At 40.9% G+C, this 24,046-nt stretch overlaps 1 protein-coding gene across 2 annotated transcripts in view; it reads right to left on the reverse strand.

Annotated features, from left to right (window-relative positions):
• Positions 1–2,041: 2,041 nt before the first annotated feature.
• The window catches only part of NFE2L3 (NFE2 like bZIP transcription factor 3), a 35,411-nt gene continuing 13,406 nt past the window's right edge, over positions 2,042–24,046 (reverse strand). The window contains exons 2-4 of one of the 2 annotated variants that reach the window (XM_072783697.1): positions 8,133–8,303; positions 4,399–4,482; positions 2,042–3,732 (exon numbers count right to left, since the gene is read on the reverse strand). In XM_072783697.1, coding sequence (XP_072639798.1) covers positions 2,500–3,732; positions 4,399–4,482; positions 8,133–8,303 — 1,488 coding nt within the window. In that variant the 3' untranslated portion in view covers positions 2,042–2,499. The remainder of the gene's footprint in view (positions 3,733–4,398; positions 4,483–8,132; positions 8,304–24,046) is intronic. The other variant, XM_072783696.1, reaches the window with a different exon arrangement.

Below are 24,046 nucleotides of genomic sequence, written 5' to 3' on the forward strand. Positions count from 1 at the left end.
GAGGGCTGGCTTCTGCATTAAGAGGGATAATCTTTACTGGAAGTTTTCAAAACATTGTATGTAGGGTCTTCAATGGGTGTATGAATACAAGCTAAGATGATCTAAAAGGGATAATAACTTGTACTAAGTGGTTAGAGTACTGCGTTAATACAGGGAAGCTTTAACAATCTTGTCTCCATTCCTTAGTAATGACCATTAGTACACAAGTTGTGAGTTCCTTTCCAAGAAGATGGAAAACCTTAATCCAAACATTAAAAGCAATACACATTCTTGGGAAAATTTTGTGTGAATCTGCTCTTTGAGCTTATCTTTGGAATAGCTGTGCCTAGATGGTTGATACACCTTGTATGATTTTCATGCCACACTGCTGTTTACTATTGCGCCGATCACTTAGCTGTAGCAGGTTTTTTTTGTAACGGGTCAAACTACCCTAAGGTGAGTAGACTACCCAAGAGCGAGCAAATTCATTTCTTTGAAGATGCTGGAAGGGGAAATTAAGATTGATCCAGGTGTACATAAAGCATTTAAGTCTTGTGTAAGCTGATGTGTTTTGCAGCTTGGATATGTGCAAATTGGGTTTTCTGACCTGCTAGGTTCTAAAAGATCTTGCTGAACCGAAGTCCAATTTGAGAGGGACCCAAATAATCCAAGACCTTTGGTACATGTTGCATGAGGTTACATACACTTGAAAATCTAATTTTACCTGTGACAGCTGTTAAACATGGTGCTTGTTGATGGCTACTTTTGAAATGTGAAGGCTTTCTTTAGAAACTGAATAGTGGGATGCTAAGAATCTGCCTTTCTTCACTTGTAACTTTATAATAGGAATGACTTCAAGATTAAGAACTTTCCCATAAGTAAAGGAGGTAAGACTAGTTCCAACTGGGATTTAAACTAGGGCCTACCCACTGTAGATTGAGGAGGGGAAGGAGTGCCCACCAGAAATGTCTGTAAAAGCAGCCAAGGGCTGGCTAGCTAGCTTTAAGAGTAAGCTCTCGCCTGACTGTTCCCCCTTGACGTCTGCATTTGTAAACCCTGTACCAAATATTCAGAAGAAGCACACTGGTGGTATGAGGTAACACACTCCTGAGCCACTGGTTCTATGAGTCTAGTGTGTTTATTTACCTTTCTGTCAAAATGGCACGAAATACCTTTTAGACTAAAGCTATTAAGCTTCAGTTAAGTACTTGTTCTTAGGTTCCTATTTACCCATGATTGAACCTGTAGTATATATAGTTCATGTTGCAGGGATGAGGATAATGCCCAGTCTCCTGTATTGGGTGGATAAGGCTACTAGTAGACAAGCTGGTATTAACAAGTTTAAGTTGTGGATTTGAAGTTAATTTTTTGTGGAAATGTGAAGCATCATGTTACACATTCTGTGGACTGTTCCCTTAGAAAAAGCCAGCCTCTGAAGAGATTTTTAGGTTAAAAAATTACTGTACAAAATTGACCAGAACATTAAAAAATTACTGTACAAAATTGACCAGAACATGTCTTAGAAGGATTGTCAGCAAAATCTAGTGCTTAAAAGAAATGCTTAGGCTCGTTTTAAAAGCACTTACTAGGCTCCATAAACCCTGCTTTCTGTAAACCTGTCCTATTTTACGGTAAACTGTTACAGTAGAAGTAACATTTGACAACACGTGTACTCTTTCATATTAATCTTCCCAAACAGTCTGGGCTATATTCGCTATACCCTACTGCTGAAAAGTGCTCATTGAGCTTGAGTGTTTTCCCCTATTACTGTTGGGTTGTGCTGTGTGGCTTTTAAATGTTATCACATTGTTAAGTGAGGCTTTGGGGATGGGATGGGGGAAAAGAGGTCCATGTCCAGATTAAACTTGATAGGTAGTTCCATTTAGGGAGCCCTGTTCTGTCCGCTTACAAGAGACACAAACTTTTTTTAGACCCATTTTTGTTCTTGGCACCTTGGTTTATAGTCTGATCTTAAAAAATCCATACCATGCTGCCCTATTTGCTAGGTGACCCCTGTACCAGAATGTGGATGTTGTGGAAAACAAATTATCCAAGGTAGATATGGTTGGAAAAGATGTTTTTTATAAACTAAAGTTTATTTCCACCAAGCAATTCAGAGTATTCATAAAAAGCTAAAAACAGCACTTGTAAAACTGTACTTCAGTGCTAAAAAAAACTACACTGCATTTCAAGTCACAAAAGCCAAAATGTTTTAAAAATAATTTACATCCAGTATTTGCTGTTGGAAGCGACCGGCTTACTAGGAGGGAAGGAAAAAAGGTAACCAAGTGACTAGACTGTCAAGTTTCCATGTCACCCTGTTCTTGGTACGTTTGTGTCATGCAAATAAGAGTTGGACTTAATGAAAAGTTGTGGCTTCCCCAGATTTCCCACAAATCTGTCCATAAAAAGCTTCAAAATGTAGCCCTGATTCAAGTAGCAGAAGAAATAATACTTGAGCCAAACTTTGAAGCAGTTTGTGACCAGGTATCAGTTTGATACCTTCTACCTTTAGTTTCTTCACTTTCTTTTTCCCTTATGGTTTTCCTTTTTGTGGCCTGAGGTCACCAGTTCCTTAGGTACAATCAGAACGCTTCCATCTTGGCTGCACTGAAGAACATACTGGTTTGGATTGACTGGCCTACCTTCATCATCTCTTAACCTACTAAAAATATCATGATAAAGTTCATGCAGTTTCTGTTTCATTGTGTTAATAGCTTTGTTATACCGGGCTCGTTCTCTCTTAAGGATTTCCCTCTTGGCTTGCAAGTTACATACATCATCTTCAAGATTCAAAATTATGTCCAGTTTGCGCTTACGACAGTTCTGAGCAGCAACTTTATTTTTTCCTCTTCTTCTGATATCACGGATGAGTGACACTTGTAAATCTGTCAGATAGTGCCTGCTTAGCATGTTGTTGAAAGAATCAACAGGCATACGGACAATTTCATCTACAGAAAAAGGAATGTGCAAAGCCTTAGCACGCCGCTCATCACGGCTTAAGTTTCTATCTGTGTCATTGAGGTACCTCCTACTTTTCTGTGACTTTCCATGCCGTGAAAGAGATGTAGAGGTGGATTCTAGAGCACTTGGCTGTAGGTGGTAAGTGTGGTTATGAAATACATGTTGAAATGTAAGATCCCCATGAAAACCAGAATTACTCCTATGATCCATGTGACAAAGCTTACTGGGCTCTGCGTAGTAGCCTCCTACAGCCCCTTCCAGGTCATGGTGGGAAAGAGATTCAAGGTCACTACTAGAACCTGTAGCACCTTCACACACAGAGTGAGAAGAATTAGACTTGGTGACAGAGGTACTATTGTGGCTTGAGTTTAAGGAAAGTCCAGAATCAGAGTCTGGTTCTTCAAAAAGCTGAGCCACTTCCATTGGATCAAAACCTGTGGCCAAAGACATTAAATTTATCTCATCAAATATGTTTAGGTCGAGGTCATAGAGAAGATCTTGACTTGTCAGATTCCTCATCTGATTGCCAACAAGGGGAAAAAATCCTGTCAGATTAGTTCCCGGAAGGTTCTGTTCAGAGTTGGTATTCTGAGAATTTAAGTGTAGAAATGGTTCTTGTGAAGTCCGTGCTACTGGTTCTCTTCTAAATGTATTATCAGGGCACAGCAACATGGCCTCATGGAGATTCACATCCTGACTTATAGCCTGGCTAAAGTTTACATTATGATGTATTGAAGAATTCACGCCATCATTGATGTTTCCTGGAAAAGTATCTTCAAGTGAGATGCCCTGAAAAGGGGGATAAAACCATTTTTAGTACATGTAATCTTATTTCAGTAGCAGTTCTATTAAATCTAGTGCTTTGGTCACTTTTGTCAATTCCTCTATACAAATAAGCAGTTAGCTATGAATCACTTTTACTAAACCTAGGCAAGTACAATATGCAATGTGAGCCCAAATCTGAATGATGCTACATTTGGGGGAAGCTTTTTCTTTTTTTAAATATTCTAGAAATGCCAAACATTTGATTTAGTTCATATTGTACCTTGCTGCTTTATAGATATAAACTGAACAATCAACCTAGCTGTTGGCAGAAAGTCCACAGGGGAGTAGTCTAGGCAAGGTGGGTGGTTGTCTTCTGATAAACTATGATTGAGACAAATGCTCACAGGAAAAAAAAAAAAAAAAACTATGCCTTAGTTTGTCAAAGGTTTACTGTCATGATTCGATAAATTATAAATTTGATTATATCCTTGTGATCATTTAAGAGGAGGAAGGAACCATCTATATAAGCTAATTCTCTAAAACTGAAGTTTCTCTATAAAAAGGAATCCTAAATCTGTGCTCTTACATAATGGCAGTACTGTTGCTCAAAACTATGTCATAAACTATGTCATCCTAGTAAAGAGGTTAAATATATTCACAGATCAGTGCAGAAGCTAAGGTTCCAATTACCTCCAATGAATTTTCAGGCTGTGATGAAAACATCTGAAATAAGTCTTCCAGAGAGAAAGCTGTATCTGTCCCATTTAGAGCTCTCTGCAGGAAAAAAAAATTAAGGTTAAGTTCTTTATCTTGAAAGAATAACCAGGTCTTTTATCTATTCTGAATTTTTACCCCTACTTTGAATTTCTACACTCTTCTTTCAGTACTAAATATTTTAATATCCCTCAAACAAGGATTTTATTTGAAGACTTTATTCGTAAGAGACAGACACAGAGACACAGGCAGAGGGAGAAGCCGGCTCCCTGCAGGGGAGCCCAGAGTTGGGACTTGATCCCAGGACTCCACAATCACGACCTGAGCTGAAGGCAGACACTCCACCACTGAGCAACCTAGGTGCTCCTAAATAAGGGTTTTTAACTCCAAACTCTTCCCCCATTCTTGCCTTAACCATCTTTCCATATTTTTGGCTAATATTCTTAGTTCCACCTTATTTTTACCCTTCTGTGGCTGATTCTCCAACTGGTTACAAAATTGTGATTTTTTTCCAAGTCAAATATGTATTTAGATTTACCAAAATGTTTTGCCAGTTTCACTAACTGCTTCATCTCCTGCCTTCAGGTTTGTTTCTTAAGGAAATAACTCGTTTGACAGCTTTTTTTAGAGAGTGGCTCCACCAGGGGTAAACTCAGTTTTTGTAAACTGGAATTATTTGCTTTTATGCTTAAAATAGGGATTTATCTGTTATGATTATCCGGTTTAATGTTTCCCCTTTGTGTTTTGCACTAAGGGGTGTATTGCTATTGATGTCAGTCTGTCACTTTATAGCCAATCTTTCCCCACCCCCTTCAGACTCTGTCTCACATTGGTGTATTTGGGATTTAATTTGTTTTTATTTACTCTGCCTGGGACTCTGTACTCCTTTAATCTGAGTCCTAAAATTAATTTTCAAAATATTTTGCCATAAACACTCTGAAGACTGGTTCACCTTCATCCTTTTCTAGCCTGAGACTCCTATTAGAAATAACTTAGATTTTCTTGTTCTGTCTTAAGCTCATCTTTAAATATAAAAGAAAAATTATCTCTCGGTAACTTTCTTTAGGAATCCCACATACCAAGGGTTACCAGCTAACTATTAAAACAATTGTTTTTCTCTCCAAGGACCAGTTTTTATACCATTTTGTACACCTTGCTTTCTTGGCTTAGGATTCCTGATAGTAATGGTAGTGTGGATTCAGATTCTAAATCAAACACAGGGTCTTTGAGGTTCTGATTTCTAAGGCTGGATAGACTGCTCTTGTCTCCTAGGTGGTGTCTAGGCTTGCACTAGTCTCCCCATCTCCTGAACAGAAGAATCTTTATAAATCCTGAGCTTTACGTGGGGGAACTTAGGTACTTAGGTACCCCACCGTATGGGCTTAATACCTCATTTCTCATCTGTTCAACTCCAGTCTCTGTCATGACATCTGTATACAATCCCTTCACTGTGGCTTCTTAAATTTTGATGTCTTTTAAATTCTGGATTTGCATTGCCTCTGCTGCTTTTGTCTACAGAGTTGCCATTCTTGCTTTTGAGTTGCTATGCACTTAAAAACTTTTATCCAGGACTTTCTGTCTTTGGTTTATCATAGGGGTTTTAGCTTTACATGTCAGCAGGTTCACATTCCTGATACATTCCCCTCCCCTAACTTTGTATTTTAGGGTTTCCACTTTTGAGGATTCAGACCAGTTAAACTTGCAAGTTTTTAGTGTATACAAATAATTGGTTTCTCGTTACACCAAGTACCTTGCATTCTATGAAGGCATGTATTCAAGGCCCATTAATACAAATACAAGGCTTTCTGTGTCTATGGATGCTACAGGACCACCTAAGCTGAATTGGTAAGATGTCATCATTTACTAGTAAATTATACATTCTTAGTGGCCTGGAGACTTTATTTGCTAACTTGACTGTTAATTTCTGACCCAAACTTGAGTCATTAGTCCCAGCCCAAGCACTGACCAAAATTTGTAGATGGCCATAAGTGTGTGAGGAGTACCAGCACAAATCTAGATTCCTGTGAAAATCCTATATTGTGGGTAAGTAACGTTATTTGCAGAAAAGAAAGCCTTAATATTTAGAACTGATGGAAAGGTACAAAGTCTATTCTGCTTTAAGTGTATTATGGACTGATCCTCCAGGATATACAGATCTGTTTCATTAAATCTGTGCTTGTTCCCTTCTTCAGTGCCCCTACTGAGCCAGCCCCCTGGCTAGATCCACAGGAGACAAAGGGCTAAGATGAGAGGAAGGACTGATGTGCCTTAGAGACAGCTGAGCTCCCTTTCTTCCCAGGTTCCCTTCTGCCTTGATTTGGATAATGACTGTCCTCGAGAGTTTCCTTATTCTTGGTTTCCCTTAAACCTGCCCTCACCTCTTAAAAACAAACAAAACTTTCCCTCTCTTCAGAATCTCATTAGGTGTGTTGATACTTGCTTTCTAGTTGAGGGCCTTAACATCTGTTTAAAGTCCAGGCAACAGAATTATTCCACTACACTTAAGATTATAGAGAATAATTTTTCAGACATTTGGTTTCAAAGAACTTTGTTACTGTTTTTAAATACAATGGCCTTATTATTTTTGTTTAGCTGGGTATAGATCTTGCACAAAAATGGACAACTACGTAATCCTTACAGTTAATCCACAAGATGTATTCCATACTTTGAGTGAAATTTAGATTGCCAAGAAACGGTCAGTCTTTTTAAAGTCCACTTCTTAAAATTCTTCTAAAATTTAATGTTAAATATAAACATGTGGTTCTCTGGGGCAAGTCATGCTGAGAGGACCATCAGGGCGAGCCCTGGTTTAAGGTTCTGTGGAACCTTCAGGTCTGTCTTTGGAGTGTGTGTTTACCAGGCTTGTGGACTAGGGTGTCAGCAGGGGTGACCAGAAACCAGAGTAGGGCCCATATGAAAGAAGGAAGGGACACACAGGCTGCAGGAAGAATCTGTCATTCATCTTTCTATAACCTCTTCACACAGCCAAAGGGTATGGTTAGAGGAGCCAAAGAGGCTGTCCCACCCGGTCTGGCCAGAGATACAAAGCGGGCTCCTGAATTCAGAATGGTCTACCAGGAGACTAAATGAGGATTTGAGGCCAAGAATCAGCTGGTATTGAGGGGTAATTTGCCTTCAAGTTATTCTGCCTCAGTATCCCAGACCTAGCCAGCTTGGGTGCCCCTGCAGATGTCTGGTTAAGAATTCCTGGGTTTAGTAAGCCAGTCACCTCTTTATCCATTGCCATAGCAAACACAACAAAACCTGCTAGCAACTTCCTGAAGGGGTTTGTGTGTAATACATACAGTACCTCCTTCCCGCCCCACAACACACACAATCTTGAGTTTAACCAGAGACAACTAATTCGATGGGCTGATTCCTTTGTAAATCAAAAAGCCACTCACACAACTATAAAAGATACGTATTTTCATATATCTGATTTGCTTACAGTAGGGCACTTATGTGGGAAACTCCTTATCAACACATTGTCAAAACCAAAATCTACCTTACGGGGGCACCTGGTTAGTCTGCCTTCGGCTCAGGTCATGATCCCAATGTCCTGGGATCAAGCCTGATAACATGTCACATCATCTCCCTCTCCCTCTACCCCTCCCCACCATGTATGTATGTGCATGCTTTCTCTCAAGATCTTAAAAAATTCTACCTTATAGCCGAAATGGTAAAAGGCCGAGCTATTCTGATGTGCTTACCTCATTGCTAGATTCAGTGGGCTTTTCTGCCTCCCAGTCAGGATTATTTGCTATTTTACTTTCTTCATTCTTTTGTGATCTTTCTTGGGCTGATGATACTCTTTGCTCATTTTCCTCATTCTGAGAGCTATGATCCACAGCTTCATGCTTCTCTCTTAGTACGTCACTCCCCTATAAAAGTATCCCAAAATGTACTAAGTAGAAATCCATATTTCACCAAATAAGTCAAACAACCTTTAAAACTGCATTATACTTTATTCAGTGATCTTAAAAAAACCCAAGTCAAAAGCTACGACTGGCATTGCATTATTTCAGTATTAAAGAGTTAATTCTGAAACAAGGCCCAAGAACTCACTAAGACACTGGCTGTTGTAATATGCAGAATTTATAAAGCTCTAAGTTTAAACTACTTACAAATTTGATCATATTTAGGAATCAGTGTTGCTAGCAGGCAGTTTTTACTTAGTTTTCTGTTGAAAATAGATCAGTTAAGCTGGAAGCAACAGTGATCATATATATAAATAGAAAAGTCTGGAAAGTATTATTACAAAGTGTTAATTGTAGTTTTTTTCTGAAAGGTAAATAAGGTTGGGGAAGTTTGGGTAAAAAGTGTCTACATTTTATACATTTCTGTGCTTTTTGAATATTTTACAACAAATGTTACTTTTAAAGTCAGAAAAAAGATATTAAAAAAAGCGAACAAAACTTAAGACTGAATCTCCATAGGTATTTTCAACTGCTTACCCAGATGAACCCTACTTTTTAATCTAACTGGAAACTTAAGAGTTAACCATTAACATACACTGGTATACTGATACTTATATTAAAAGCATGCAATGTTTGCCTAACAATAACAGGGCCTCTCAAACTCTTTCAAAAGACCTATTTTTAATTTTTTCTTTAAGCAGCACCACCTCCAAATCTAAAACAGAGAAATGCTAATTTAAAAAATAAAAATAAATAAAAACACACGAAGGTCAAAGAAAGATAAAACATACAGATGCCAGAAACAAGGAGAGAAAACCTTTAAAAAAGGAAGCTGACATGCTAGTGGACCGCTTGGTTTTACTTCTCTGTTCACTTAACTGACTCCCTCCTGCAGCAGAGTTGTTCTTGTTCCTACTTCAGTCTCTACCAACAACCAGCTCCAGGGCTCAAGGACACTCACTGCTGCTGCTGCTCTATCCTCTTCTGTATCTAGGGTTTCCTGTCGAGATACTCCCACCAGCCTACTAACCTACAACCTCTCATCTTTAAAATCTCTCCCTCCTTTGATGTCCCATATTATTCTCTAGATTCCATCCCATTGTTCTGGTTCCTTTTAGAGCATCATCCTCCAGAGAGTCATCTGGACTCCTGCACTCTCTTTTGAACCTACTCCAGTGGGAATTCTGAAACATCTATTCAGGGTCTCCCCAGGTTGACAGTTCTCCAGGCTCACCTTACCAGACCCATCAGTCACATTTCCCTTATTACTCCCTCCTTCTGGAAAACGGGTTCTTACCTGGCATCCAGGTACCTTCTCTATTATCCTACTTCACCAACCACTTCTCTCTGGCTGAATTTTTTTTTTTTTTTAAGATTTTATTCATGAGAGACACACACAGGCAGAGGGAGAAGCAGGCTCCTTGCAGGAAGCCGGATGCGGGACTGGATTACTGGATCCCAGGATCCCAGAATCACGCCCTGAGCCAAAGGCAGATGCTCAACCACTGAGCCACCCAGGTGTCTTGTCTTTGGCTGATTCTTCAGCTCACCCTCAGGCACACCAAAAACTCTCCTTTCAGCTTGCGTTTGACGTAGGGCTCTCTGCTCACTGCCTCACCCCCTCACCCATGGCTTTGAAGCTTCAAGTTTCTATTCAAATATTACCATCATACTTTTATTTTATAAAAAGGCACTGTATTTCCCTCGCTTTTTTTCATAGTATTTAGCATCAGCTGAATGTTCTCTATCCCAATAGAATGCTAGCTTCTTAAGGGTAGAGGCTCTGTTTAGCTCCTGCATGCCCACTGCCTAGCCCAGGACCTGCCACATGATAGACCCTTACTAGGTATTTGTTGAATAGAGGAGCTCCCAGACACAGCATCTGAAGATTCTGATAGCGATCCACTTCCAATGGGTGAGCTGCCATTGTTTTATTTTAATCTTTCCTGCAATTACAAATCTGTTTGCTATCTAAATCTGGGGAAGGAAGGAAAAGCTGACTGACTGGTCATCACTCTTTTAATGTCTATCTTTTGCCAAGGCAAAGTTTCTTTTGTTAAGCCTGAAGATAATCAAATTCAAACTTCTGGATTCCTGAGGCAGCTAACTTACGAATTTGCTGTTGGTGGGCACAGGAGCTTCTAAATTCTATGATCTATTTTAGAGCCACGAAGCAAGCTCCCTTTCATTAACGTATAGTATGTGAGTTAATACAATACATATGGACACAACATGAACTTGCAAACACAAGAGTACGTTACGTCTAACATTACACAAACAAAACGGAACAAGCAGCTAATACAGGCCTGGATAGGAAACCAAGTAAGCTTTAGTCTGGGAAGACTTCGGGGAAAACTGAGACTTTAGTAATGGCTTTCCTAAAGACGCTGGAAGATAAACAATACAAGAAGCAGAAATTGGGTTAAAAGCCCTATCTTCTAACTAATTAAATAAAATGAATTAAATAGAATCCATAAGTCCATCTGAATATAAGTAAATGAGAGAAAAAGGAAATCCTTAAGGTAGAATGCAACTAATAAATAAAGGAGAATGACAGGGGCTAGAAAATCATTAATGGATGCTAAAACTAGGGAGTAAACAGTTTGATGAGAAACATTTAAATAGGGACACTACAAGAGAAACATGGCAAACCACCTCAGCCAAGAGGTAAACTCTATCATCACAAAATGGCAATAAAATCAATGTGCCACTTGATGGGGAAATACACACTTCTGTGGTATTCCTGTCCAAAATTCATAATCTCAACTCAATCACAAGGCAACATCAAAAATAAATTTTTAAAAATTGGGGCCATTTTATAAAGCAAATGACTGATGCTCTTCCAAAATCTAAAGGTCAAGAAATCCAAGACTGAGGAACTTTTCTCTACTAAAAGTGACTGAGAGACTTGGCAACTAAATACAATGTATAATCCTGAGTTAGATGCTGATCCAGGAGGAAAAGGTCTTATATGGGACATTTCCAGGACAATGGATAAAATGTGAATACGGATAGATTATAGTCTTAGATTTACATTAGTTTCCCGATTTTGATAATTTGGGTACTCAGAGACAAAATGGCTTTTATTCACTTTTACGTGTTCAGGTACTAAAGTATTTGGGTACTCAGACAAAATGTCTTTAATTCACTTTTACATGTTTCACAACAAAAATTATGCGTAGATGGATAGGTAGCTATAATTACAAAATAGAACAGTCAAATGGAGCAAAATGCAAACACCAGGTAAATCTGAGTAAAGGATATATACTATTCTTACAACTTTTTTAAAGTTTGAAATTATATCTCACTAATGAGTTGCCCTAAAAATCTGTACATGACAAAATTACTTTGGTCAAAGCAAGAGCAAAAGGTTGACCCAGAATTATTCTTCCATTAAATTTTCTGTTAATCTCTCTCTCTCTGTCATGAATAAATAAAATCTTAATTTTTTTTTCTGTTAATCTTATTTTCTCCCCAAAGTATACAATACTATCAATTGCCTTATGGTTTTCATCTCTCCTTTCCAACATTTACATTTCATATATCATTTTCTTGCCTTACTTGCTTTGGTTATACTTCCAGAATAATGTTCAATAATAATCGTGAAAAAGCTCTTGGTTGGTCTACTCTTGATTCTCTTACAACACTCCTTCATTTGACACTAGAGGTGTGCATTTCCACACACCAAGAAATTCTGCAACACAGGTGACTATCCTACAATTTAACTCAATTCTATCACTACCTCCCCTGAAGACTGCGTCAGATCCCACAGATTAGTCTCCTAAGACTGTCCACTCCCTCCCCTCCCTTCAAATGCCAAGTCCAAGTTGTTACCTGTGCTTCAGAATTGGCTATAAATCAGAGATTCTCACGACGCCCTCCCTTTGGATTTTATTTGCTAGAGTGGCTTACAGATCTCAGAAAACATTTTACTTACTAGGTTACCATTTTATTACAGAATATTATAACCAGGTACACAGAGCAAGTTACATGGGAAGGGGCATAGAAGTTCCACATGCAGGGCATGCCATTCTTTTTTTTTTTTTTTTTTTTAAGATTTATTCATTCATGAGAGGCACACAGAGAGAGGAACAGGCAGAGGGAGAAGCAGGCTCCACGCAGGAAGCCCAATGTGGGACTCTATCCCGGGACTCTGGGATCACAACCTGAGCCAAAGGCAGACGCTCAACCGCTGAGCCACCCAGGTGTCCCTCTGGCATGCCATTCTTGCACACCTCCACATGTACACCAACTTGGAAGTCTCTGAACCCTATCCTTCAGGGTTTTTATGGAGGTTTCATTAGGCATGATTGAATAAATCATTGACCATTGGTGACTGGACTAATCTCCAGTTGCTCTTGCTTCCACAGAGGTCTGAGAGGTAGGGGCGAAAAGTTCCAACCCACTAATCATCTGGCTGGTTCCCCTGGCATCCCACCTTTAAGGACTTTTCAAAAGTCACCTCATTAACATAAATCAAGAGTGGTTGCAAGGGGCTTGTTATAAATAACAAGACATGCCTTTTGCCTTTATGGCTCTGGAGCTGTTTTAAGAACTGAGGACAACAGACCAAATAGTATAGCAAAAGATGCTCCCATTGTTCTTAATTTTTAGGAAACCAAGAGTTTTGGAAGCTCTGGGCCAGAAAGAGATAAATACCAAAAAATAAATACCAAAAAATAATAAATAAATAAATAAATATCAATTAATACATATTGAGTGCCAAACACTATACTAGATGCTGTGGTTACAATAGGGAAAAAATACATTCAGAGTGCCCCTTAAGAGTTAAAGGGAGGAAGAAAGTTAATTACAAAATAAGTGATGGCAAGTGAAAGAAGAAAAGAGGAGACCTCCTTTAGAGTGTGGCCAGGGAAGAGCTCTCAGAAGAGATGGGTATTTGATGGAATCTGAAAAAACAGAGAAGAGCCATGTGAAAAGAGGAATGCACTAAAGGTACAGATAACCTCCAGTGTACTCGCGTGCCTGTTACCATAATGTATTTCCTTAGCTTCTTAATGATGGATACTTGTTTCCAATATTTCCTTTTAACAATATTAAAACGTCCTCATCCTTACATCTTTGTATGCATGTGCAAACAGAATAAATTTCTAGGATTTATGCTGGGTCAATAGATATGTGCATTTTTTATTTAATGGATTCTATCCAGTAGCCTTTCAAAAATGTTTGTGATAATTTAAATTCCTACCCACAGTGGATAAAAGTGCCAATTTGGTGCCAATTTGAAAATTGGTATCTCACTGTAATTTTACTTTCTCTTACTGAGGTTGAACATTTTTCACAAGCTTTAAAGCATTTGTATTTCCTTTTCTGTGAACTGTTTGTGGCTTCTGCCCATTTTTGTATTGGAGTATTAGTCTTTTTTCTTATTATTAACAGCACAGGATCATTTTTACTCCCCTTCTCCCATCCTGTCTGCAGAAATGCAAGAGTAGAAGTGGGGAGTCCAGTAAGAAGGCTACTGCAGTAATTTAAGGGAGAGTGGGGGAGAATCGGAAGAGGGTAGTAGGGAGGAGGGGCAAGCTGGCGGAAGAGTAGGGTCCCCAAATCACCTGTCTCCACCAAATTACCTAGAAAACCTTCAAATTATCCTGAAAATCTATCAATTCGGCCTGAGATTTAAAGAGAGACCAGCTGGAATGCAACAGTGAGAAGAGTTCGCGCTTCTACCAAGGTAGGAAGACGGGGAAAAAGAAGTAAAGAAACAAAAGGCCTCCAAGGGGGAGGGGCCCCGCGAGGAGCCGGGCTGAGGCCGGGGCGAGTGTCCCCAGGACAGGAGAGCCCCGTCCCGGAGACACAGGAGCTGCACCGACCTTCCCGGGCAGAAAGGGGCTCGCAGGGAGTTGGAGCAGGACCCAGGAGGGCGGGGATGCCCTCGGGCTCCCGGGGACAGTAACAGCAACTGCGCGCCCAGGAGAGTGCGCCGAGCTCCCTAAGGGCTGCAGCGCGCACGGCGGGACCCGGAGCAGCTCGGAGGGGCTCGGGCGGCGGCTCCGCGGAGGGGGCTGCGGGGCGGGAGCAGCTCGGGGGAGCTTGGGCGCCGCTCCGCGGAGGGGGCTGCCGGGCGGGAGCGCGAATCCAACAGCGCAGGCCCCGGAGCACAGGGCGCTGGGACACAGCCCGGGATCCGGCCTCCCCCGGGACAGGCAGAGGCTGGGAGGGCCCAGGACAGCGAGGACGCTCCTGCCCCGAGCTGAGCAGAGCAGCGGCCCCGCCCCGGAGCCTCCAGGCCCTGCAGACCGAGAGCTCCAGAGTTCCTGCCGGAGCTGAATCCAGGGCTGCAGAGCTGGCCCCGCCACTGGGGTTGTTCCTCCAGGGGCCTCACGGGGTAAACAACCCCCACTGAGCCCTGCACCAGGCAGGGGCACAGCAGCTCCCCCAACTGCTAACACCTGAAAATCAGCACAACAGGCCCCTCCCCCAGAAGACCAGCTAGACGGACAATTTCCAGGGGAAGCCAAGGGACTTAAAGTACACAGAATCAGAAGATACTCCCCGTGGTTCCTTTTTTTTTTGTTGTTGTTGTTGTTTTGTTTTGTTTTTGTTTTGCTTTTTGATTTGTTTCCTTCCCCCACCCCTTTTTTTCCCTTTCTTTCTTTTTCTTTTTCTTTCTCTTTTTCTTCCTTTTTTTTTTTTTTCTCTTTCTCTTTTCTTTCCTTCTTTCTCTCCTCTCTTTTTCTCCTTTTCCCAATACAACTTGCTTTTGGCCACTCTGCACTGAGCAAAATGACTAGAAGGAAAACCTCACCTCAAAAGAAAGAATCAGAAACAGTCCTCTCTCCTAGAGTTACAAAATCTGGATTACAATTCAATGTCAGAAAGCCAATTCAGAAGCACTATTATACAGCTACTGGTGGCTCTAGAAAAAAGGATAAAGGACTCAAGAGACTTCATGACTGGCAGAATTTAGAGCTAATCAGGCAGAAATTAAAAATCAATTGAATGAGATGCAATCCAAACTAGAAGTCCTAACGACGAGGGTTAACGAGGTGGAAGAACGAGTGAGTGACATAGAAGACAAGTTGATAGCAAAGAGGGAAACTGAGGAAAAAAGAGACAAACAATTAAAAGACCATGAAGATAGATTAAGGGAAATAAAGGACAGCCTGAGGAAGAAAAACCTACGTTTAATTGGTGTTCCCGAGGGCGCTGAAAGGGACAGAGGGCCTGAATATGTATTTGAACAAATTCTAGCTGAAAACTTTCCTAATCTGGGAAGGGAAACAGGCATTCAGATCCAGGAAATAGAGAGATCCCCCCCTAAAATCAATAAAAACTGTTCAACACCTCGACATTTAATAGTGAAGCTTGCAAATTCCAAAGATAAAAAGAAGATCCTTAAAGCAGCAAGAGACAAGAAATCCCTGACTTTTATGGGGAGGAGTATTAGGGTAACAGCAGACCTCTCCACAGAGACCTGGCAGGCCAGAAAGGGCTGGCAGGACATATTCAGGGTCCTAAATGAGAAGAACATGCAACCAAGAATACTTTATCCAGCAAGGCTCTCATTCAAAATGGAAGGAAAGATAAAGAGCTTCCAAGACAGGTAGCAAATGAAAGAATATGTGACCTCCAAACCAGCTCTGCAAGAAATTTTAAGGGGGACTCTTAAAATTCCCCTTTAAGAAGAAGTTCAGTGGAACAATCCACAAAAACAAGGACTGAATAGATATCATGAGGACACTAAACTCATATCTCTCAATAGTAACTCTGAACGTGAACGGGCTTAAATGACCCCAAAGGCGCAGGGTTTTAGACTGGATAAAAAAGCAGGCCCCATCTATTTGCTGTCTACAAGAGACTCATTTTAGACAGAAGGACACCTACAGCCTGAAAATAAAAGGTTGGAGAACCATTTACCATTCGAATGGTCCTCAAAAGAAAGCAGGGGTAGCCATCCTTATATCAGATAAACTAAAATTTACCCTGAAGACTGTAGTGAGAGATGAAGAGGGACACTATCTCATACTTAAAGGATCTATCCAACAAGAGGACTTACCAATCCTCAATATATATGCCCCGAATGTGGGAGCTGCCAAATATATAAATCAATTAATAACCAAAGTGAAGAAATACTTAGATAATAATACACTTATACTTGGTGACTTCAATCTAGCTCTTTCTATACTCGATAGGTCTTCTAAGCACATCTCCAAAGAAACGAGAGCTTTAAATGATACACTGGACCAGATGGATTGCACAGATATCTACAGAACTTTACATCCAAACTCAACTGAATACACATTCCTCTCAAGTGCACATGGAACTTTCTCCAGAATAGACCACATACTGGGTCACAAATCGGGTCTGAACCGATACCAAAAGATTGGGATTGTCCCCTGCATATTCTCAGACCATAATGCCTTGAAATTAGAACTAAATCACAACAAGAAGTTTGGAAGGACCTCAAACACATGGAGGTTAAGGACCATCCTGCTAAAAGATGAAAGGGTCAACCAGGAAATTAAGGAAGAATTAAAAAGATTCATGGAAACTAATGAGAATGAAGATACAACCGTTCAAAATCTTTGGGATGCAGCAAAAGCAGTCCTAAGGGGGAAATACATCGCAATACAAGCATCCATTCAAAAACTGGAAAGAACTCAAATACAAAAGCTAACCTTACACATAAAGGAGCTAGAGAAAAAACAGCAGATAGATCCTACACCCAGGAGAAGATGAGAGTTAATAAAGATTCGAGCAGAACTCAATGAAATCGAGACCAGAAAAACTGTGGATCAGATCAACAGAACCAGGAGTTGGTTCTTTGAAAGAATTAATAAGATAGATAAACCATTAGCCAGCCTTATTAAAAAGAAGAGAGAGAAGATTCAAATTAATAAAATCATGAATGAGAAAGGAGAGATCACTACCAACACCAAGGAAATACAAACGATTTTAAAAACATATTATGAACAGCTATACGCCAATAAATTAGGCAAACTAGAAGAAATGGACACATTCCTGGAAAGCCACAAACTACCAAAACTGGAACAGGAAGAAATAGAAAACTTGAACAGGTCAATAACCAGGAAGGAAATTGAAGCAGTCATCAAAAACCTCCCAAGACACAAGAGTCCAGGGCCAGATGCCTTCCCAGGGGAATTCTATCAAACATTTAAAGAAGAAACCATACCTATTCTCCTAAAGCTGTTTGGAAAGATAGAAAGAGATGGAGTACTTCCAAATTCGTTCTATGAGGCCAGCATCACCTTAATTCCAAAACCAGACAAAGACCCAACCAAAAAGGCGAATTACAGACCAATATCCCTGATGAACATGGATGCAAAAATTCTCAACAAGATACTGGCCAATAGGATCCAACAATACATTAAGAAAATTATTCACCATGACCAAGTAGGATTTATCCCCGGGACACAAGGCTGGTTCAACACCCGTAAAACAATCAATGTGATTCATCATATCAGCAAGAGAAAAACCAAGAACCATATGATCCTCTCATTAGATGCAGAGAAAGCATTTGACAAAATACAGCATCCATTTCTGATCAAAACTCTTCAGAGTGTAGGGATAGAGGGAACATTCCTCAACATCTTAAAAGCCATCTACGAAAAGCCCACAGCAAATATCATTCTCAATGGGGAAGCACTGGGAGCCTTTCCCCTAAGATCAGGAACAAGACAGGGATGTCCACTCTCACCACTACTATTCAACATAGTACTGGAAGTCCTAGCCTCAGCAATCAGACAACAAAAAGACATTAAAGGCATTCAAATTGGCAAAGAAGAAGTCAAACTCTCCCTCTTCGCCGATGACATGATACTCTACATAGAAAACCCAAAAGTCTCCACCCCAAGATTGCTAGAACTCATACAACAATTTGGTAGCGTGGCAGGATACAAAATCAATGCCCAGAAGTCAGTGGCATTTCTATATACTAACAATGAGACTGAAGGAAGAGAAATTAAGGAGTCAATCTCATTTACAATTGCACCCAAAAGCATAAGATACCTAGGAATAAACCTAACCAAAGATGTAAAGAATGTATACCCTTAAAACTATAGAACACTTCTGAAAGAAATTGAGGAAGACACAAAGAGATGGAAAAATATTCCCTGCTCATGGATTGGCAGAATTAATATTGTGAAAATGTCAATGTTACCCAGGGCAACATACACGTTTAATGCAATCCCTATCAAAATACCATGGACTTTCTTCAGAGAGTTAGAACAAATTATTTTAAGATTTGTGTGGAATCAGAAAAGACCCCGAGTAGCCAGGGGAATTTTAAAAAAGAAAACCATATCTGGGGCATCACAATGCCAGATTTCAGGTTGTACTACAAAGCTGTGGTCATCAAGACAGTGTGGTACTGGTACAAAAAGAGACACATAGATCAATGGAACAGAATAGAGAACCCAGAAGTGGACCCTGAACTTTATGGTCAACTAATATTCGATAAAGGAGGAAAGACTATCCATTGGAAGAAAGACAGTCTCTTCAATAAATGGTGCTGGGAAAATTGGACATCCACATGCAGAAGAATGAAACTAGACCACTCTCTTTCACCATACACAAAGATAAACTCAAAATGGATGAAAGATCTAAATGTGAGACAAGATTCCATCAAAATCCTAGAGAAGAATACAGGCAACACCCTTTTTGAACTCAGCCACAGTAACTTCTTGCAAGATACATCCACGAAGGCAAAAGAAACAAAAGCAAAAATGAACTATTGGGACTTCATCAAGATAAGAAGCTTTTGCACAGCAAAGGATACAGTCAACAAAACTAAAAGACAACCTACAGAATGGGAGAAGATATTTGCAAATGATGTATCAGATAAAGGGCTAGTTTCCAAGATCTATAAAGAACTTATTAAACTCAACACCAAAGAAACAAACAATCCAATCATGAAATGGGCAAAAGACATGAAGAGAAATCTCACAGAGGAAGACACAGACATGGCCAACATGCACAGGAGAAAATGCTCTGCATCACTTGCCATCAGGGAAATACAAATCAAAACCACAATGAGATCCCACCTCACACCAGTGAGAATGGGGAAAATTAACAAGGCAGGAAACCACAAATGTTGGAGAGGATGTGGAGAAAGGGGAGCCCTCTTACACTGTTGGTGAGAATGTGAACTGGTGCAGCCACTCTGGAAAACTGTGTGGAGGTTCCTCAAAGAGTTAAAAATAGACCTGCCCTACGACCCAGCAATTGCACTGTTGGGGATTTACCCCAAAGATACAGATGCAATGAAACGCAGGGACACCTGCACCCCGATGTTTATAGCAGCAATGGCCACGATAGCCAAACTGTGGAAGGAGCCTCGGTGTCCATCAAAAGATGAGTGGATAAAGAAGATGTGGTTTATGTACACAATGGAATATTACTCAGGTATTAGAAATGACAAATACCCACCATTTGCTTCAACGTGGATGGAACTGGAGGGTACTATGCTGAGTGAAGTAAGTCAGTCGGAGAAGGACAAACATTATATGTTCTCATTCATGTGGGGAATATAAATAATAGTGAAAGGGAATATAAGGGAAGGGAGAAGAAATGTGTGGGAAATATCAGAAAGGGAGACAGAACGTAAAGACTGCTAACTCTGGGAAACGAACTAGGGGTGGTGGAAGGGGAGGAGGGCGGGGGGTGGGAGTGAATGGGTGACGGGCACTGGGGGTTATTCTGTATGTTGGTAAATTGAACACCAATAAAAAATAAATTTAAAAAAAAGAATAAAAGAAAAAAAAGGAAGAGGGTAGTAGGTAACAAAGTGGAACAATTTATGGACTATGGAAAAAAGAATACACAGGAGTTGCTGACAGACAAGAATACACAGGAGAAGGAAACGGGAGGGGCAGCCCCGGTGGCTCAGCAGTTTAGCACCGCCTTCCGCCAAGGGCATGATCCTGGAGACCCAGGATTGGGTCCCATGTCGGGCTCCCTGCATGAAGCCTGCTTCTCCCTCTGCCTGTGTGTGTCTCTGCCTCTCTCTCTGTGTGTCTCTCATGAATAAATAAATAAAATCTTAAAAAAAAAAAAAGGAAGGAAATGGGAGATAAAGAGAATTAAGGATGATTTCTACATTTCTGGCTTAAAAATATGGTGGACAGTTCTAGAGAGAAGAGGGGAAACACAGTTCTTCCATTTTGGATATATTAGATTTGAGATATCAAAAGTCAAGTAGAAATGTCCATTACGCTGTGAGATGAGAATCTGGAATTTAGAGTGAATGTTTGAACTTCCAGGGAACACATCAACAACAGCAGCAGCAACAAAACCCCACAGAAAAAAATGAAATTCCAGCGAGAGTACATGGAAAGGGCTCGGCAGTGGGTCCCAAGGAGCCACAGCATTCCGAGGTCAGGCAGAGGAGCCAGCCAAGAGCCTGAGGACAGGAAGTGAGGTTCAGGGGGAAGCCAGAGGACAGCAATGTCTCAGCATCTGCAAGTGTTTCAAGAAGAATGGAGTGGTTGATGATGCTGAATGCTGCTTGGAGGTTGCACAAGGTAAGGACAGAAAAGTCTTCACTGGGTTTGGCAATAAGAAAGTTGTTGGTAACCTTCAAAAAAATCAATTTAGGGTAGAAGCCAGTGGTACTGTGTAGAAGAGTAAAAATGGGAGCTGACAAATTGGAAACAGCAGACTGGGGACTTTTCAGGAATGGTGGCTGTGAAATGAATAGAGATATGGATCAGAGTAGTGTTTTGTTTGAAGAGGAGAGAAACTAGAGTACATTTGTAGGAGAATGATTTAGGAGAAAGGGTAACAATAAAGCAAGGTCCTCCAGAAGGTGATAGAGGATGGATTCCAAAGTACACGTGGCAGGGCTAATTCAGAAACAAGTTAGTTAAAGCCTTTATTTCAGGACAAGGAGTAGGAAATGGATGGAAGCTTTGAGAATTCAGTAGTGGGAAAACCTATCCTTATTTTTGAAAGGTATTTTTAAAAAGAATTTTAAAATATATCCACAAATTATTTGACACAGTTTTCTTCAAAAGGTAAAGCTCAATTCCCCTTCCCTTGAGCTGGACCTAGTGAACCACTTCTAACAAGCAAGGTGGATGTGATGGTTATGACACTGGTTTCTCCCTGCCCCCATCACTTTTTCTAGTGGAAGTCATCACTGGTGTTGGAAAGATCGAGCTCTCCGGAGAGGCCTACTCCACGAAGAACTGAGGCTTCTCGCTAACAGGCATGACTGATCCATCTTGGAAGTGGATAAACACAACCCACCCGACACCCTGATCACAACCTAGGAGACCCTGAATGAGAACCATCGAGCCAAGCTGCTACAGAATTTCTGATAATACATACTTGTATTAAGCCATTAAATTTGGGACAATCTGTCATTCAACAATGGAGAACATAAACATTTATTTTTAAAGATTTTATTTATTCATGAGACACAGGTAGAGGGAGAAGCAGGCTCCATGCAGGGAGCCCGATGCAGGACTCCAACCCGGTCTCCAGGATCTTGCCCTGGGTCGAAGGCAGATGCTAACCCACTGAGCCGCTGAGCCACCCAGGGACCCCCCCGGATAACATAAACATTTAAAAAGTTTTTTGCATCTACATTTTTTGTATGCCTTGCTAATATTTTATTTAATGTTCTGCATGAATATGCATAAAAGTGATTCTTAGATTTTTGTGATGCATTTTTTTTTAGGTCTTGGTATCATTACTGTGCTGGTTTTGAGAAAAAAAAAAAAAAAAAAAAAGAATTGGGAAGCTTTATGTTACAGAGTTCCCTACTGGAAAGCCTGAAGATTTCCTCTTGAATTTTCCTGCACCAGTATACATTTTTTAACTTCTTAAAGAAATTATGCTGACGATGTTTTCAACTGCTTTCACGGGATATGCCAAAAAGCCCTCCAAAAAGGCCGTTCTAATTTACATGGTCATCAGTGGCATTTGGACATACCCACTTCCTCACACCCCACCTATTCTGGATCTCTTAGTATTTTGCTGATGAAAAGGTTAAAAATGCAGCTCACTAGGCAGCAATATCTTAGAGCTCTCAATGTATCCATGAAGCAATTGATGACATAAAGACAGCAGAGGCTGGGCTCTAGATTCAAGTCGGGGACAGAGTCTACACGGAGAAGGATTGCTGACTATCATTAAGGATGGAGGCATGAAAAAAAAAAAAAAAAGGATGGAGGCATGAGAAGCTGGCTGCAGGAGTCAAGGGAGGAAAGTCACAGTAGGAGCAGGGATTTGAGCTGTGCTGCCTTCAGGTATTTCTTCTTCCTCTCTGGCCACAGAGAGGGAGGCGGGAGAGGCAGGTGGTGAAACCTGGAGCACTTCGTTTCACTGTTGAGTACCTATCTAGTCTCCTGAGAGGGCCCTTGCCAGTTCTGACTCTCCGAGGGTCTAAGAAAGTGGCTACAGAATTTATCCCCCAAAGCAGTCCATTTTTGAAAGGGTAAGAGGACGCTAGTAACAATGAAGCTGGACAAGAGGCTCAAACTAAGACCATCCCAAAAGGCTGCCCTGTCTAGGAGGCTGCAGGGGACAGGAGACTGCTAACCACCAAGAATCTCAATGGCAGGTGGAATTCCAGAGAACTGGGGAAGAGAGATGGTTTAATATGCACAGGTTTAAGCATTTAGTATTTTCTCTTAAAGACACATACTGTTATTTTTGTGGAAGGATTTTAAAATTAATTTGTCAGAGCGAGCACAAGCAGGGGACGTGGCAGGCAGAGGGAGAGGGAGCAGCAGACTCTCAACTGAGCAGAGAGCCCAATGTGGGGCTCAATCCCACGACCCTGAGATCATGATCTGAGCTGGAAGCAGATGCTTAACTAACTGAGCCACCCAGGAGCCCCTATTCAGTATTTTCTTAGCTGGTCCTTCACTCATTCATTCAACTATCATTTACTGCAAAGTGTGTTATAAAGCTAAAAGAAATTAAAAGAAATGTGTTATGAGAAGTGACAAATAAGAATTTTCCCCGGGGTTAGTGTGCTGCACATAAAGCTGTGTAACCCAGAATCCCCTCAAGGAAGGACCAGTGGAGACAGGGCCTCCAGCTGAGCCTTTAAGGATACCTCAAAGGAAAAAAAAAAAAAAGGATACCTCAAAGGCTGACAGCTACTTCCCCTGAGGTCACACCCTCCCCTGGGCACCCAGAGTCCAGGACTGAGCAGGGAGAGTACAAAGGCCTGGCCATCTTGGCCCAATGTGGGACAACTGTGATGAACCACACTAGCCCCAAAGCTCCTGGTTTCATCAGCCTGCATCAAGTTTGACTTCTATTTCTGTCCTCCCTTCCCTAGTTGTAGTGTCCATGGTCACACCCTTATGATCATCCTGCAGATCTAACTTGATCTCAAGAATCCACCTCCCAGGGAACCCAATTTGTGACATCACAGTTAGCAATTTTATCTTGGTGGGAAGAAAGGAGAGACCACATCTCAAGGCAGTTTGGGGTAGAGGACTCAATATTGTAATATTTCTACTGAGAAAGTAAAAAAAAAAAAGGCTATTGCACATGTAGTATAATTTGCACAGCCTACAAGGCGCCTCAAAAGTCCAATGGAGGGGCACCTGGATACCTCAATCTGTTAAGCATTTGATTCTTGGTTTAGGCTCAGATCATAATCTCAGGTTCATGGGTTTGAGCCTTGGGGGGGGAGGGGCTCTGTGCTCTGCATGGAGTCAGCCTCTGATTCTTTCTCTCCCTCTGCTCCCCACTCACCGTGC

Source organism: Canis lupus, chromosome 18, assembly GCF_048164855.1.
Source record: "Canis lupus baileyi chromosome 18, mCanLup2.hap1, whole genome shotgun sequence".
Classification (NCBI taxonomy): domain Eukaryota; kingdom Metazoa; phylum Chordata; class Mammalia; order Carnivora; family Canidae; genus Canis; species Canis lupus.